The sequence below is a fragment of the Leptopilina boulardi genome, unplaced genomic scaffold (genome assembly GCF_019393585.1).
Source record: "Leptopilina boulardi isolate dan_hultmark-lab unplaced genomic scaffold, ZJU_Lbou_2.1 LbouV2_221, whole genome shotgun sequence".
Taxonomy (NCBI): Eukaryota; Metazoa; Arthropoda; class Insecta; order Hymenoptera; family Figitidae; genus Leptopilina; species Leptopilina boulardi.
In genome coordinates this window covers 1,391,400-1,408,669 of record NW_026137776.1, presented here as the reverse complement: position 1 = coordinate 1,408,669, position 17,270 = coordinate 1,391,400, and the positions used below count along the sequence as shown (strand labels likewise).

At 29.4% G+C, this 17,270-nt stretch overlaps 1 protein-coding gene across 1 annotated transcript; it reads left to right on the top strand.

The window, feature by feature from the left end:
- Nucleotides 1–1,410: 1,410 nt before the first annotated feature.
- On the top strand, nucleotides 1,411–16,006 carry LOC127279613 (uncharacterized). Its single transcript, XM_051302062.1, has 3 exons — nucleotides 1,411–1,709; nucleotides 8,706–8,753; nucleotides 11,182–16,006. The coding sequence occupies exons 1-3, from the start codon at nucleotides 1,590–1,592 to the stop codon at nucleotides 13,717–13,719; spliced, it is 2,706 nt and encodes a 901-aa protein (XP_051158019.1). The 5' UTR covers nucleotides 1,411–1,589; the 3' UTR covers nucleotides 13,720–16,006.
- Nucleotides 16,007–17,270: the final 1,264 nt, after the last annotated feature.

Below are 17,270 nucleotides of genomic sequence, written 5' to 3'. Positions count from 1 at the left end.
TTTTAATTTTATAATTACATACTTATGAATTTTCCTGGCTCATTCACCAGAGGTACAGAGATAACTGCCTTTCTCATTCTTCCCACTTTCTTTCGTCTTGTCGACGTCATTCATACGTCACCATCAAATTTCCCTATCCTTCATCTACTCACTCTTATCAATCTCACAATTCAGAACAATCATATATTATTAAATTGTCCAGCAAATACTCATTTATTTGATGCTATAACCAGCCTTATCAAGATTTTTCCTCAATGGAAACCTGGTTGTCAATTCTTTCTTCTTGTGATTGTTCAACTCTTAAGAGAATTGTTAATGCTTTACGTATCATTTTCATGCACATTTAGACAGATCTTAATAGTTATTTTATATTTATAGTGGAATTTAGGCCTTATTTTAGTACAACCATCTTGGTTTTTTATCTCTGTCTTTTGTATATGTTAGAGAAACACAGAATGAAAACATGGCCACCACAACAAGGCTCTCACCAGATGGCGTATCGCAGTATTTCAGATCCCAATAAAGGAAACTGCAGAAAACCCTTCCAAAGTACCTCTTAAATCTTATCATTTCCTTATCATTATTTTTATCTCTCTCTCTCTCTCTCTCTCTCTCTCTCTCTCTCTCTCTCTTTCTCATGTCTCTCAATATATATACATATATACACAGATACATACATATACACATACTCATTTTATCGAATTTCATACTAACTCACATATATACATATACACAAACATATCCATAAACATATTCTTATACATATACTATATACATATGTGACGCTCCACGAGAAAAGGGGCCTATCGCGACAAAACAGAATTATACAGGAAAGGCGTTTAATGTTGAACGTTCTGATTGGCTGAGACGCACCAGCGAAAATCAGCCCCACTACCTTACTACTACATCGTTTCTACGTCTCACGGATACACCAAGTATAGTAGTAGCAGTGGTGGTGGGGATAGTTTCCGTAGTCCGTGCTGGAACGCGATTGACATGGTCATGTTTAAAGCTTTATTACAAAAAAAGTAATTAGAAAAATATTATTTTTGACATTTCTATATGAAAGAGCAACTCAAATACTATCGATTCGCATATAAAACTGGAAATTAATTTTTTGTCACGATAGGTCCCTTTTCTCGTGGAGCGTCACATATATACTTTTATTCTTATCCAGTCAATTCGCTTTTCCTTCCCTTCTCTCTCTCTCTCTCTCTCTCTCTCTCTCTCTCTCTCTCTCTCTATTTTTCTCTCAATTGGGAACTAATAACTATGACTTAGTGCTTAAATAAATAAAATGAAATATTATTATAATTATTTATTAAGATAAAATACGTCAAATTACCCAACCCTGATGGTTGGTAACAGCACAGCGTTACACTCACAATAGGTGTGCAAGCGTCTTTATTCTCGTGATCAAGGTGTGAATGCTCCCTTATGGGACGCCAGCCTGTAAAGTGAGCATACCGGATAATTCCCAGATAATTTATGATTTGATTCTTTGAAAACAGTGAACTCTATAAGTGAATATTCAGTGAATATTGATAATACTCGAAACCATTTTTCAAAAATAACTCCATTTATCCATAATGGATAATAAAAGAAGACGAAATTTATACCTCGATCATGAGGAGGAAAATATCCCTCGTACAACGAGGTATAGGTTACAGTTGGCACAAAACGCCATCGGAGTTAATGATGAACAACCTGTAAGTATATATATATATATATATAATATTAACGTATTAAGGTTATGATTATGTTTAAATTATTGTACTGTCATATGAAATAAAATTATGTGTTCTTGTATGTGATGAAAATTTCCTTATATTATTTATTATTGACAACCGCAGGAAAAAGGATCACTTTTTCGGTTTTAGTTTCCAAGGTAATCACACGAGTAAAATTATTCTTTCATTATATGTATGTTTCACACGACGTTTTTTCCAGTGCGTTAAGGGGAGGTTACACTGGTTTTGATGTTTTTTCCAGAGATTTTTTTTATAGTAAAAAAAGTATTTATTGCTTAAAATTTTTTTATACGTAAATACATGTTTAAAAGTAATTGAAAATAATATAATTTGTTTTTTGTTTCAAAAATGCGTCTTAGAAAATGGCTGCCAAATGTCGTCCTCGCTAAAAGTTTGTTACACTTTTTCTCTGCAACGTTTAATCTAAAATGAAAAAAGTAAAAAGTTTCTTAATCTGTACCATTTTGGCTACTGTGTTGACTAGAATCAGAAATATTTATTGAAAAATAACCGAATGACGGAATTGAATTTTTTACCATAATTTTGCAACTTATATTGTTTATAACTTTTTAAAATATTAATGAATCTTCGAAATCCTAGTCTACACGAAAACTACACATTCAAGGAACATACTTTCCAACATTCAAGTTAATTGGTTAGAGTGTTAAAATGGGAGTGTGACAAAGTTGAAAATTTGTATTTTTAAGAAAAACGCTTTTAAAGTTTTTTTACGTTAATAGCCCATCAACGCCCAAGTCGAGAAAATTCTTTGGTCATTTTTAAACTACGTAACTATAAACAGAACGGTTGATATTTCGTACCAAAGGTACATTTCCTATAGATTTTGGATGTGTTCTTTTTGATTCCGGTGTCAAAAATTATTTGCACTTTTATCCCACTGAGCTTCGCTTCGAAAGAAGGGGGTAGCGTTTTCTCAGCCAAGTGCTCATGAGGGTTAGTTTTGTCCATTAGACTATTTTTACCGTATTCTTAGGTAAGTATAGGGGAGATCGGGGCAAACGTAATAGCCGAGGCAAAGATAATAATCGAAATAATTACCAAAACTTTGGTCTACAGAAAAACCTTCAATTTAATTAGACAAACAATATTGTTCGAAAATATCTTTTAATTTTGAAATTAAAAAATTTTAATAATAAACTGTTTTGGTCAGTGAAAGATGCTAAATTTCAGAATCATAATATGACGTTTTCAACAAATTTAAAAGAAATTACGTTCTAAATTTTTGATATTCTATTAATTTAATTTCCACCAATGATATGTTCATAGGTTTTAAGTTTTATTTAGGTATTAAAACCATTAAAATTATGATATTAGAAAATCTTGACATCTGGGGCAAAGGTAATGATCAAGTAAAAAATATAAAAACTGCAAAATTACTATCCATAACAACTTTTTGGTAATGTAGAATTCACAGAAAATTAAAAGGTATTAAAATAAGCTGCAACCCTTATTATTTTAATCAAATTTTGCTTATTTCAATCCATTTTGGTATTAAAATAAGCAAAATTGGATTAAAATAAGAAGCGTTGCAGCTTATTTTAATACCTTTTAATTTTCTGTTTTCTTATATTTATCTAATTCTTGAAAACTGTCAACCGCTGTCAACTTTAAATACTTAAGTTTTGAATAAACGAACTTTTGTGCAAGTATTTTATAAGGTTATTTAATATTGCATTAAACAATTATAAATATATCACTAAACACATTTTAATTATACTTTTTTACTACATTAGAAGATTAGGAATGATATTGTTAAAAAATTATCTCTGAAATATTTGTAATTTAAAAAAATAATACCCATATTACCTTTGCCCCAGCAGTTGGGGCAAAGATAATAATTGGTACTCTTTTTCAAATAACACAATTATTAAATGAAGCTTTTAGTAAAATATATAATGGATATGAAAAAATGTTAACTACTTATTGACGATTTAAACTAGCCAAAATCTATTCAAATATCATGTCTAATTACTTTTTTATGAAGCTTTATATGTTAGCATATCACGTTTGCCCCGGTTTATCCTACTAACCAAAAATAAAAAAATAAATTTTTCGATTTTTTGAAAAAAACCAGTGTAACCTCCTCTTATGGGGAAGTGTATTTTTGCATGTTTTTTATAAAACATTTGTAATTGTAATTTGTTATAGATAATTAAAATTTTTAATCGTACAATTTGTTTAGTTTATGTCGCTAGTAGTACTTTTTTTAATATCACTTTATTCAGATCAACGAAAACTGACAAAAATATGCTGCGATTTACTTTCACCTCGCTAAATATACTTTCGACACTTTTTTTAAAAGAGTTGATAAAAGTATCATTTTCGCCACACTTTTTAGTGGAAAAAGTCACACTTTCAGAACAGACGTTAGAGAAAACATAATACAAATGTTAGTTTTATTGAGCTGTACACTTTAAGTATCCCTTCTTGTCCCTACTTCCCTTATACAAGCTTCGAAGTGACATACTTTTTTACTTTTTTGATACTTTTTTGGACAAGGCTACTTTTTACTATTAATTTTGGCTAAAAGCTACTAAATGCTACTTTTTAAAAAAAATATAATTTTAAAAAATGACAGAATTCTAGAATTTCAGTTTTTAGCGAATTTTTTTATTCATAAAAGCTCGCCAAGCTGATTATTTATTATTGGTCGCGTGAAATACTGCTTTATATAATTATTTTCTACACGAATTTTCATTTTGCGAAATAGCATTTAACAGAATTTCTTGTTAAACAGAATTTTTATTTCACAAAATTTCTTTTTACCCAACTGTTTTTTAAAAATAATTCTAATTCAATAGAATTATTAATTTAGCAGAATTCTCATTCAATATAGAATTTTAATTAATTCGAATTTTTAAATGTCATAATTTCCAATTCAGTGAATGTTCATTTGTGAGCCAACTTCAAGTTTAAAAAAATTACATGCATTAACCTGGAAATATAAGTAGTAGTACAATTTTTAAATTAAATTATCTCCTTAAGTCGAACGTTCCCCATCGCAAAAATTTCAGTAAGTCTTTATTTAGTTCTAACTTAAATATTCTCTCAAGTTTCGAATTTTTTCGTTTTGCGCCGAAAGACGATTTAGAATCGAAAAAGTCAACAAAGTTCCATTTTTTGTTTCCGGATTTTTAATATTTAGAAATGAAAAAAATAAAAAGTGACAAGAAAATCAAAAAGTTTATAGTAAATACTTTACATTCAGTTAGTTTTTATTTAATTTAATAATTTTTCCTTTTTGTAATTAATTGATAAAAATTTCAAAATTAGGTTATTTGACAGACCAACTTTAAAAACATATTTTATCTGTTTTTTTTAATTTCCCCACTAGTTAAATCATTAAATAATAATAAATTAATTAATTCTAAATAACATTCAATAATTTTTTTAAACACTTTTATGAATTATTCTAGGTTTTTTAATATAATTTCTGATTGCTAAAAAAGGACAGTTTACCGCACCTCCACTTTAAACTCATATTTTGAGAAAAATAATAAAAATTTACATAATTTATTCCTTAATAAGAATATTGCCTCAAGAAATTTTTTCTTACAAATATGAATAACTTGCCAGAAATAACCGAGATATTTGTACTTCAATCTTTAACTTCATTTTTCTCAAAGTGAGGTTTTTGGCATTCTAAACTTTGAAATTCTGCAACTCCACGGTTTTTTCACTTAGAGGGTTCTAAGACCGCTTAAAATTTTCCAAATTTCGCCAAGAATACGACTAAGTTGATAAGTCCAATAGCGCCAAAGTGGTCCCTTTTCATGCGGACGTACACAAATATGTTGTAATTATAGCTACTAAATGATGCTTTAAATTAATGTTATAAAAATTATTTCATTTAATAATGTATGTTTTTCAATTCAAATAAATATATGTGACGCGATCTGAAGAAAGGGACCTTAGAAGCAAAAAATTATAGGTTATGTTTTCAAATTTTTAAATGAAAATGTAAAAAGGGAATCAACTTTCAATACGAACCATTGATGTTTAAGTTTTCATTATATCCAAAATATTTAATAAAAACTGATTTTGAGTTTATAGAAACAATAAGAAAATTTTAATCAAAGTAAAACTGTTTTGAACATAACCTATAATTAGTTTGCTTCTAAGGTCCCTTTCTTCAGATCGCGTCACAATATGTTTGCATAAATGTAATGTTTTTTGAAATGAAGGGTTATTTTCAATCAAATATATGATTATTCAAGAAGAGTAATTCTGTTAATTAAGACTAAATCCTTTTTAATAGCGTCCAATAGTAGTTTCTTCGGTTCAAATAAAAATTTATTTGGATTAAAAAAAATTTACCTAAATAAATCTAAATTTGACTTAAATCAGACTTAACTCACTCGACTTAACTCACATAGACTTTTTATTTCATTTACATTCTTTATAGTTTGATTTAACTCATGTAAAAAATTTAACGTTCCTATACGAAAAAAAATTTAACAAATAATGAAAATTAATATTCTTTCACAATTGATAATAACTTTTAAGGATTCAATACACCTGCGCTGCCGTTCTATTTAAAAACGGCATTATTTACATTTCAACTTAAAAAGAGATATTGAAGGAAACGCGTCTATATGTCTATATCTCTTAACGAAAATAACATTTTGTAATTAAACTTACTGTTCTTAACTAAATCAGACCTGCTCTTTTCATCGGTGCAAAAAATTCATTTTAATTAATTAAATGCAAATCAGTAAACAAAATGTTCTTAACTTTTTCCAATTGGTCAAGTATAAAATTAGCGCAGAAATATTTCTGTCAATTGTTTGTTCGGCCATTTTCAATGTCGATGAAATAAAAATTAGACGTCTTACAAATTCCATGAAATGATAATTCGATCAAGTGGAGTTTCTGAGGAGTAGGAAATTTTTTTCCGTGTAATAAAATGTAAAAACTTTTAATCCATTATATTTTAAAACATACGAGCCAGATACGGTCCACGTCTCAGTTGTCGTCCATTTTTATATAAATTTCACGAAGCTGAAGTTCCCAACGTTTATGATCATCGATTTTCAAACAAATATTTTTTCGAAAGAAAAATTCCATAAATTTTTGTCAAAAGTTATTTCTCGCAAGTTTTATTGATTAAGAAATTATAAAAATAATTTTTTTAGATAAAAAATTTTATAATTTCCCGTCTCAAAAAAGATTTGTTTTCTAGTCGTTCATCATAAACGTTGTGGACTTAAAGTACATATAGAATTGAAAATTCAAATAGACCTCCTGGCGAATTTTAGCTTAATTGCATTCCATTTACTTGAAGACACTGCAAGTTAACTGGAAAATTCGTGCTGATTTTCACCCAGATTTCTACGTACATATCCATACGGAAAGTTCCAAAACTCCACACGGATTTTCGTATGGATTTCTAGATAGATTTTCTCCCTGATTTCCACATACATATCCACGCGAAAAGTTCCAAAAATCCACAAAGATTTTTGAATGGATTTCTAGGTAGATTTTCTCCCGGATTTCCATGTGAATATTGTATTTTCCAAATGTAACCGTACGTTTAGAAAATGCAACAGAACTACATAAATTATTTATTAAACTTTATACACATTTTTTCGATTTAAAGGAAAAATGTTTTCAATTAAAGAAATCTCGGTCGAAAACCGTTCAAATATTTTCCGAATTGCGTTTAAGGGTATCTGGGAAATTCCCACGTGACTCAATACACAAAAACATGGTTTCGACAATTACGTTTTTCTCTTAATTGAGAAAAGATATCGGGCTAAAATTTGGAAGGATGGTAGATGAGACTATGACAAGATGCGCTCTTTTCGAAATTTAGCATAATTTTTATTAAATTATTTGTAAAAAGTAGTTATAAAACTCATGTTTTTAAACGAAAATGACAGGTAACATGGCGGCGTGTACAAAGAAGTCGCGTGAGTGTGTTAGTGACTGGAAAGCAGCGCCAATTCTAGTTAGTGGCTGCTCATTGAACTAGGAGAAAACGCATTAATCCACTATTTATTCATTTATTTTTACCATTTACACGCAAAATTATGCTTTAAATCGAGAACAGCGCGCTCTATTATACCCTTCTCTACCATCCCTCAAAATATTAATCCCAAATCTTTTTTTATTTCAGAAAAATCTGTTTTTCGTAAAAAAGTGCACATCTCTCAGATGGCCTTAATTTGATTCTTCTAATCTTTATTTTATAAAAATTCTTTTCATCTAATGTGTGATTCCACGCAAGATTTTCGTTTTTCGAAGTAACCTCACCAATTTAAATGACACTTGGTACAACTATATTTATTGGTATAAGGATCCAAAAAGACAATTTTTAAAGTAAAAACAATTATTAATTTATAAGATACAATTGCTCTAAATTGTTTAAAAGGACATATCTTCTAAACAATTAAAGATTAACAAGTTTAATTTCTTGTATTCAACTTACAAAAATGAGACGTTTGCAATATTTTGCTAGCAGTTTTGTCACAACTAAACGAAATTCCAGAAGAAAACTGTTACATTGGCAATATTTTCTTTTGTAATCTTAACAAATTCAAAACGTAAAAATGAAAATATTTCTGTCAACTTTAGTTGAGTTAATATCCAATATGGTACAAAAGTTAATATTATTCATCTGAGTCGTGTTTCATTTACAAACTTTTGTACAAACACATGCAAAGTATGTAAAAATTATCCTTAGGGGTCGTCTATAAATTACGTCACACTTAGAGGGGGAGGGGGGGTCAAGCAATTTGTGACAACCAGCAGAAAAAATGACGCTAATGTACGTAAGAAGTGTGACATGGGGGAGGGGGGGGGTCCAAAAAGTTAAAAAAAAGTGTGACGTAATTTATGGACGACCCCTTAGTTGCGACGTGAGTTACCTAAATTTTTTCTTTGCATGGAAGCATACGTGTACACTGACAAATCTATAATGCTTCTTTCTAGGATCCGGTGGAAAACAACCGTAACTTACAAGGAGATTCAGCAGCTGAGGTAAAAATGTGTTCACTTTAGTAAAAATTATGGCGAAAAAGTAAGCTCTAGGGGATTTAAGGGGGCAACCCTAGTTGCAGCACGTAATAATTGGCCATTTTCATGAAGTTATTTTTAGAAAAATCACTAACATTTTTAAATAAAACAATTTATTATCTAAAAGTACACAATTTAAACTATAAATTCTAACAAAAATTTTTTGAAAATATTTAAAAATGGAGGCGTGATGTGCAATCTCGTCGAGATATGCATGAAAATCACGGATTTAGTCTTTAATCAAAAGATTTTAAAAAATTCATTTTTGACACAATGGCAACCACTGAAACTCAACTTTTCGATTTTTAGTAAAAAGCCTACAAATTTTTGTGTAATATCGGTTCAGTAGTTTTTGAAAAATCGTGGTCACCAATTACATTTGCAAAATACTGTTTCAAGAAAAACTAATTTAAAGTTTTAACTTTTTTTTTTACCTATAATAGACAGAATATTTCCGAACGGGCTGATTCGCGTCTCCCTTTGAGCTTGTATACCTCATTCAATTTTAAATAAATATAAACTTAGGATTTTAATAGTCATATTTCTGAGATCCTGAATTTGGAAAAGATGCAAAAAGAAAAAAATCAATTTTTTGAAAAATTACAACTACGGTTGCCCGCTTAAATAAATGTACAGTGAATTAATATGTAAGTTTATGGTTTAATAAAAACGAAATAACTACACGATGCTTTGGAAATCGAGAGATACAAAATGTTTCAAATATGTGATTTCGTTCTAAGGAAAAAGATTAAAGCGTAAGAAGTATAGTTTTAACATTAAATGATAAGTGGTGCGAGATCGTACGTTACATACTCATTTAACTCTCCGTCACACACTTCATGAGGGATTCCCTCAGCGGTTTCAATATTTTATTAATATCTTATTTTCTACAACCTGTAGGACACTGTCCGTCCCTTTTGACAAAACCCTCATCAATACATACGTAAAGAGAAATTTAGTTTAAACTAAAGAAATCTTTAATTACAAATTTTTAAAACCGACCGAACCTTGAAAAAGGTGAGGGATTTTCTCTCGACGTGTGCTCTCGCGTAAGGTAAAAGTACCAGTTGTGGAACTACATTTAGATAGGGTTGGTTATTTTTTAAAAATTTGAATCCACAAAAGCGAAATACAGCTTAAAAATTTTTATGCTTAATTGGCTTATGCTTTCTCATGCTAATTATATTTTTAAAAATGTATTTCGTTTATAATAATTAAATATAAAGGTGAAAAACAAAAAAATTAAAAATGTACGTATTATAGAAAAGCTTCAATACCTCTGTTAAATAATATATTTTGTTTATTACTGTTATACGTTTTTAACACAGCAAAAGTTTTTACTAGTCTAAATTTATTATAAACTATCATAAATTGTTATAAATAAGTTAATAATTGAACATAATTAAAAGAATAGTCCTGTTTCACAATTGTTACATATCTGCCCATAACCCTATTGAAAAAAAACACGTATAATTATACGTATAATAATACGTATAATTATACGTATAATTGTACGTATAATTATATGTATAATTGTACGTATAATTATACGTATAATTAAACGTATTATTATACGTATAATTATACGTATTATTATACATATAATTATACGTACAATTATACGTATAATTATACGTATTATTATACGTATAATTATACGTGTTTTTTTCAATAGGGTTATGGAATAATTTTTTTTTACTGTTCCATAATACGGACAAAATACTCATAACCTATATGTACCTAATATGAAACGTACATTTAACTTAAAAAAGTTGTATAATATTAAAAAAATATGTTAAAAAAGTTAGGCGACTATTTTTAATGTCTTGAATATTGAATATTTATCATTTTATTTATTTTTTAATTACACAAAATTATTTGTGTACAAATACGGAATTTGCGTCAAAGTGTTCCACATTAGGGCATTGTTCCACAACTGGGGCTTTTACCTTACATCAGTGAATTTTCCATGTAATTGGAAACGGAAGTGATTAAAAATTTATTAAAACTTCTCAATATTTTAATTGAAATGTAAATATGCATTTCAAATAATTTAAAATACATTTATAAACCTGCACCATAACCTAAAATTTAGTTGATTGAGTCAAGCATTGGCAGCGTCGCATTTTTTTTACATGGGGGAGGGTTTCCCTCGCATTACACGCGAGTGCAATGGTGTAATTTTTTGTAAGGTGTGTGACGGAGGGTTAAATATCTGAATTTTATATTCTTTTTTGAAAGTTAGCAAAAATATAAAATATTCAAATATTAAATTTAAAAATACAAAGTAATGCTTATTTAGGTATACATTTAAGATTTCTCAGTTTCTACTTTTTAATGAAAATAATGATTCAGTTAATTTCTTTGCTAAAAGCATATCATTCACTTGCAGATTAATTTGAACAATGATAATAATGCTGATAATAATCTCAATGTAAGTGGAGGCGCGGATGATACAGATGATGAAGATTCTGAGGAAGAAGCAGATGACAATAGTATGAATGATTTTCCCATTGGAGAACAAGAAGATCAATTGTTGCTTGGTGTTGTTCGTGAAACGATTGACGAAGCTACTTCAATCAGTGCTTTGGAGAAGATATTACAGTCAGAAGCAATACTAAATGTTATTGAAACCCCAATTGCTGTCAGTCAAGGCGAAATTTTATGTATGTTTTTAAAGTATGCTATTTTTCATTCTTTAAGTCACACGGCTGTAACCGATTTATTTAAAGGTATAAATTGCATGTTTGCAGCAGCCATTCTTCCAGATACTCGTTATCTAATTGATAAATTGTTTTTTTCCACGAAATTTGTTCGTTATCACGCTATATGCTCATACTGCGGAATGTATGGGGGTACTTTTGATCGTTCAGATAGTCAAAGGACTTGTACTGCTTGTGAAAAAGTCATAATGTTTAAAGACAAGAGTTTCACAACTTTTTACGCCACTTTTAATATCAAAGACAACATAAAGCAGTTGTTAGAAGGAAATGAAGATTACTACAATCACATTATGGAAGAAAGAGTTTCCCAGCCTGGGATTTTTCAGGATATATATGATGGAAAAGAATACCAAGAATTCGTTAAAAACTTAGATTGTGAAGACAGAAAGAGTTACGCGACTTTGACCTTTAATAGTGATGGAGCACCTAAGTTCAAAAGTGATAATTTTAATATGTATCCGGTTCAAGCAATATTAAATGAAACACCTATGAATGTTCGCGTATCTCAGCCAATTGTTTGTGCAATGTGGTTTGGTAGAAGCAAACCAGATATGAACGTTTTTTTAAAAGGATTCGTTGATCATATGAATGAAATTTCTAAATCGGGAGTGCCATGCAACATAAAGGGGAAAAACCTATTAGTTAAACCTTATGCAATCTGTTGCTGTGTAGATTCCATAGCACGTGCTCCTATGCAAGGTGTCAAGCAGTGTAACGGACATTATGGTTGCAACTGGTGCCTTCATGAAGGAGAGTGGGTACCAAATGCACAGAAGACAGGTGGCTGTGTCAAATTTCCAATTACCGATCCTCTGCCTAAAAATCGCACCGAAGAACATTTTTTACAATGTATGGACTATGTCTTCAATTCACCAATTGACAATAATCAGTCAAATAATGAAGTTGATGATGCTTTGATTAATGAACCTGATAATCCTTCGAGCAACGAACATGATTCTCCTAATAATGAACCTGAAGATCCAGCACATTCAATTTCAAATTCTGTCGATTCTGAAGCAGAAGAAGAGATGCATTCATTTGGAGTGTTACATATGTCACCTTTAAATAACTTGGAAAAGTTTAAAATGATATCTGGGTTTACTCCGGATGACATGCATTTAGCTCGATTGGGTATAGGGGAACAGTTTTTAAATTATTGGAGTCATAAAAGGAGTTCGCCGTTAAAAACTGTTTTCACTTCTGAAAATATTACTGAAATAAATAAAATTTTAGAAGCCATTCAGGTTCCAAACCAAGCTATGCGTTTAACACGTACACTAAGTGACAGAAGTAACTGGAAGGCCAAAGAATGGGAAAACTGGATATTATATTACAGTTTACCAATTATTAGCTTATTCTTAGATGAAAAGGTAGTTGAACATTGGGCTCTTTTTGTAGAAGCATTTTACATATCCCTGAAAACTTCAATAACAGTTGATGAATTGAAGCGTATCGAATATTTAGTGAAAAAGTTTATGTTAGATACCGAAAAATATTATACAAAAAGTGCTATGACTTACAATGTTCATCAGCTTTTACATTGGGTACAATCTCTATCAGACTGGGGTCCATCGTGGTCACACACAGCTTTTGCGTTTGAATCTTATCACAGAACATTACTGCAAATGATTAAAAGTGCTAAGGGAGTAACACATCAAATTTGTCGACAACTTTCTAACCGCCAAAGTGATCTGATTTTAACAAATCATATTCTCCCCGGTAGTTCTTTACAAGTTAAAAATTACTGTTCACATTTCAGAGAAAAGCAAACTCAGAATACTTGTAAAATTGGTCCAATAAGATACTTTGGAGTTCCTAGGAGAGTCGAACAAAGCTGGAAACAAGAACTACAATTGTCAAACGAAGCGGTTTCGTACAAGAAAATGGTTAAAGATAAGTGTGTTTATTCTACTAAAGTTGATAAAAAATCCCGCTCGAATAACACGTTTGCTCTTCTTAAAAACGGCTCTTTTGTACAAATAAAAAATTTTATAGTCGATCAATTAACGGATGAGCAGTACACAATTTGCAACTTACTTAGAACGGAAAACGCTTACCTAAACAGTTGTACATTTATGAAAAAAGTTGAAACATCTGATTATAATCCTTGTTCCATCAATACGGATGAAATTGAAAAAATTTGCATATTTTTTACAATACGAGATTCTGACTATATATGTCCACTTCCAAATATGTTTTATTTTTAAAGTAATTCGTGGTTACTTTATTTCTTCATGTTATCGTTTTAACAAATAAATCTCTTGCGCGGAGAAAAATGAGAAGTAATAACAAAAGAATATTTAAAAATTAACAATAAAAACACAAAACAAAATTTTAATGATACGGCAATTGTAGAAAATGTTTCTAAAAAGTGTATAACTAGAAATTCGAAAATTGCTTGCAATTAATTTCTATTATAATTTTTTACGCGTTAAAAATGGTTCAAAACAATTTTTAGTTTTGAGGTTGTGTTATGTGTACAGTCTGCTTAAATTCTTCATGTAAAAATTATTTAAGAGAAATTTGCAGTATCAAATTAAATTTAGAGAAATTTATGTTTTTAATGTAAATTTAAAGTTCAAATCGTAATTCCTTTTAAAAAGATTTAATTGAAAATAAAATATTAAATAAATTATTTTATTTGCATTTGTCACAAACTCAACTGTTAACTTTGAATTGCGTTTGATAATATTTGTGTCTTTAACTTATATTACAAAATTCTTGTTAAAAATTTTTGTTCTTGTCCTTTTAAATTTTCGCACGCTTCAACATACATGCTACTTTAATGTAGCGTTGTCATATCTAATGAGATTTTGTGAACAATTTCGAATTTATTTAACTTTTATTAAAAATTAAGTTTATAAAATTAAATAAGACTTTGAGAATAAGTTCCTGAAATATGTTAGTATAATATACTTGAAAATTATTCATTTCTGCTCATTAATAATGTGAAAAAAAGAAAAATATTAGCGATCATATACGAAATTTGTCAGAATATAGCTGATTTCTACATGAGTACGTGTTAACTTCAAAAATGTTTTTAAATAAAAAAGGCTTATGGGTGATTGTCAAAATAAAGGAAAACTTGTAGCTGAAAAAAGGCAATTATGGTACTAGAAAAAATGTGACAGATATTGATAAAAATCTATTTTATCACTTCTTAAATGATTAAATTTTGAAGGGGCAGTTTTAAAAATAAGAATTAGCTGCAATATTTGCAATTGAAATAAGGAATAGAATTTTAGGTTATATCATATATCGCATATATCATGAAGTAGTATAAGGAGCACTCACTGCTTGTTAAGCATATAGGCCCTCTGCATGAGAATTAAATCCGAAATTACATATCTCCGATTATGACGCCTCTAGCGGAAAAACGGTGTACTTAGAAGTTTTCAAAATATGGCTGCTCCTAGTGACAGCTGTTCTCATATAGTAAACAGTGTAAAATGATATATAATAATTTTAGAAAAAGTGTAAAGAAATAAAGAGTTACATACAAAAGTTTAATATTTGCCATGTGCAACGCTTGTTAAAAATACAGACATTGTTTAGAAGTTGAACCTAGTAAAATCAACAAGAAAGTCATGTTGTCCATATAAGTACAAGCCCATCTTGTAAAATTTAAAAGGATTCTAGTTAATTATACTTTTAAAACATTTCTCCGCCTATCCTGTATTAAAAATAACTACTTTACAAGGTCAAAAAGTTGAAAAAAGAGTCCTGCATTTTTTGTTTAGATTATTGTTTCCAGAAATTATACATTTATGTGGACAGGCGTATTCGCTAAAATTATTTAAAATTGACTTCTTTATGCGGAAGTTAAAATTACAGTTTTTTGAACTATATTCTACTAGTAATGCGGAAATTCACAAGATTTTATGTTGAAGTGTCCTGGTATGCTATTACTTTAAGGGTACGGCCATACCTCGACAGACAGTCAGGCTGGTTGTCTGTTTACCATTGGAGTAACAGAGATGTATGTATGTTTGTCTCTCTCACTCTAATGGTGAACAGACAACCAGCCTCATTCTCTGTCGAAATGTGGCGGTACCCTAAGCGTTGAAATGAATGTTGATTTATTTAAATGTAGAATATTACTTCATTATACATCCTAATAATCTTCAATAAATTTTAGAGTTAGCGATAAATATCGAAAGTGCGCTACTGACCATGTATCTACTTACGAAGCCACTAAGATATAAAATTGAGAATTTATTACTTACTGAAAATAGAAAATTTTGAAAAACGTGAAATTAGAAATAAATTAATCTCGGAGAGGTCTTTATACTGTCTTCATACTGAGCACAAAAGATTTTCTAAATGAACACTGCAGCGCAACTCGACAGCGGAATTTAACAATATTATTAGGAACAAATGTAATTAAAATAATTTTCTTTGATTTATTCACAAAATGTAATTCTATAATTATTGTAATATAATATTGTAGTTTTCACCGTATATTTCTAAAAAATACATTGGCTTTTAAGCGAATATTTCATACTTTCATCAAACTTTCCTGAGTCTCTCAATGAAATATTTCCAAAATATTAATACTAACTATAAAAAATTTTTAGAAAATATCTGGTTCTATGTGGTCCAAATGGAATTCCATCCAATTTTACACTCTTGTGCATCAAGAGTCGAAAAAGCAGTTGAATTTATGTAAATTTTACATAGAATTCTGTATGTATGATTTCAGTCAATCCACGTGGAAAACCATGTGAACTTCAACGTGGAAATCCACGTAGAAATACTTGTGAATTTCCTCGTGGAAATTCACATAGAAATTTCTATATATCTTGCACTTGCTTCATTAAATCTAACAATATTTTTACGTATGTTTCATTTATTTCATTTTGTTTTTTAAAACAGCTTTTTGACCATATCTTTAAAAAATGTTCGGACAACTATAATTGTTTGAGTGAACCATGGATAAAATTTTTTCTGGTAACTATGCGTTGTTATTGATGTTTCAAAAATCTAAAAATGTTAAAAGTAAGCTTTTTTGATCAGTTTTAATTAAAATATTTTATATAAGTTGTGACAAAGTTTTAGACGAAACTTTTAAGACCTAATGTTTCGGTTTTTCGGATTAATTTTTTAAATAAAAATATTACGAAAAATATAACTTTTTTGGTCAGTTTAAGGAGTCACGACCGCTACAGGCCGATTAGGAAGTTAGTGACATTAGGGAATATTTAAAAATTAAAAAGTAATTTTATTTTCAATTAATTTTTTGAATATCAACAAAAACTGTTTGAAATATCACAAAAATTAATTAATTATATATTAATTATATATTTATGTCACAAACTTTTGTCTGTTAGTATATATCAACCTAAAAAAGTAAAATATGTACATCTAAAAGAACTTTTTATCAAGTTCAACATAGCTGAATATCATTTAAATAAGCATAAAATAATTATAGTTATAATTTTTTATACCTCTTAGAGGTCTTTACAATTTCCTCTCAACTTATCGAAACTTTACAACTCACTACATTTTATAATTCCCTCCTTTGCGTTCCGTAGCCGACTTTTATTCGAAGTACTCGCATTCGCCTGACCCTTTCTGATCAGAGTAGCTAAAAAAATTGCGGAAAAATTCTACTGAGTACAGCCGATTTATGTCCGAGTCTTGGATGTATAAATTCGAAGCAAGAAGCCTCGAATATTACACAACCAAGTCCTCGACGTCAAATCTCTCGCTCACAATAACTCACTTGCCGGAAAAAATCCCAGGCTAACGGGCGGGG

Coding starts and splice junctions, on each gene's coding strand:
- LOC127279613 (XM_051302062.1), top strand. CDS start 1,590: ATGGATAATAAAAGAAGACGAAATTTATACCTCGATCATGAGGAGGAA. Junction 1,710..8,705: donor GAGTTAATGATGAACAACCT/GTAAGTATATAT, acceptor GCTTCTTTCTAG/GATCCGGTGGAAAACAACCG. Junction 8,754..11,181: donor AAGGAGATTCAGCAGCTGAG/GTAAAAATGTGT, acceptor ATTCACTTGCAG/ATTAATTTGAACAATGATAA.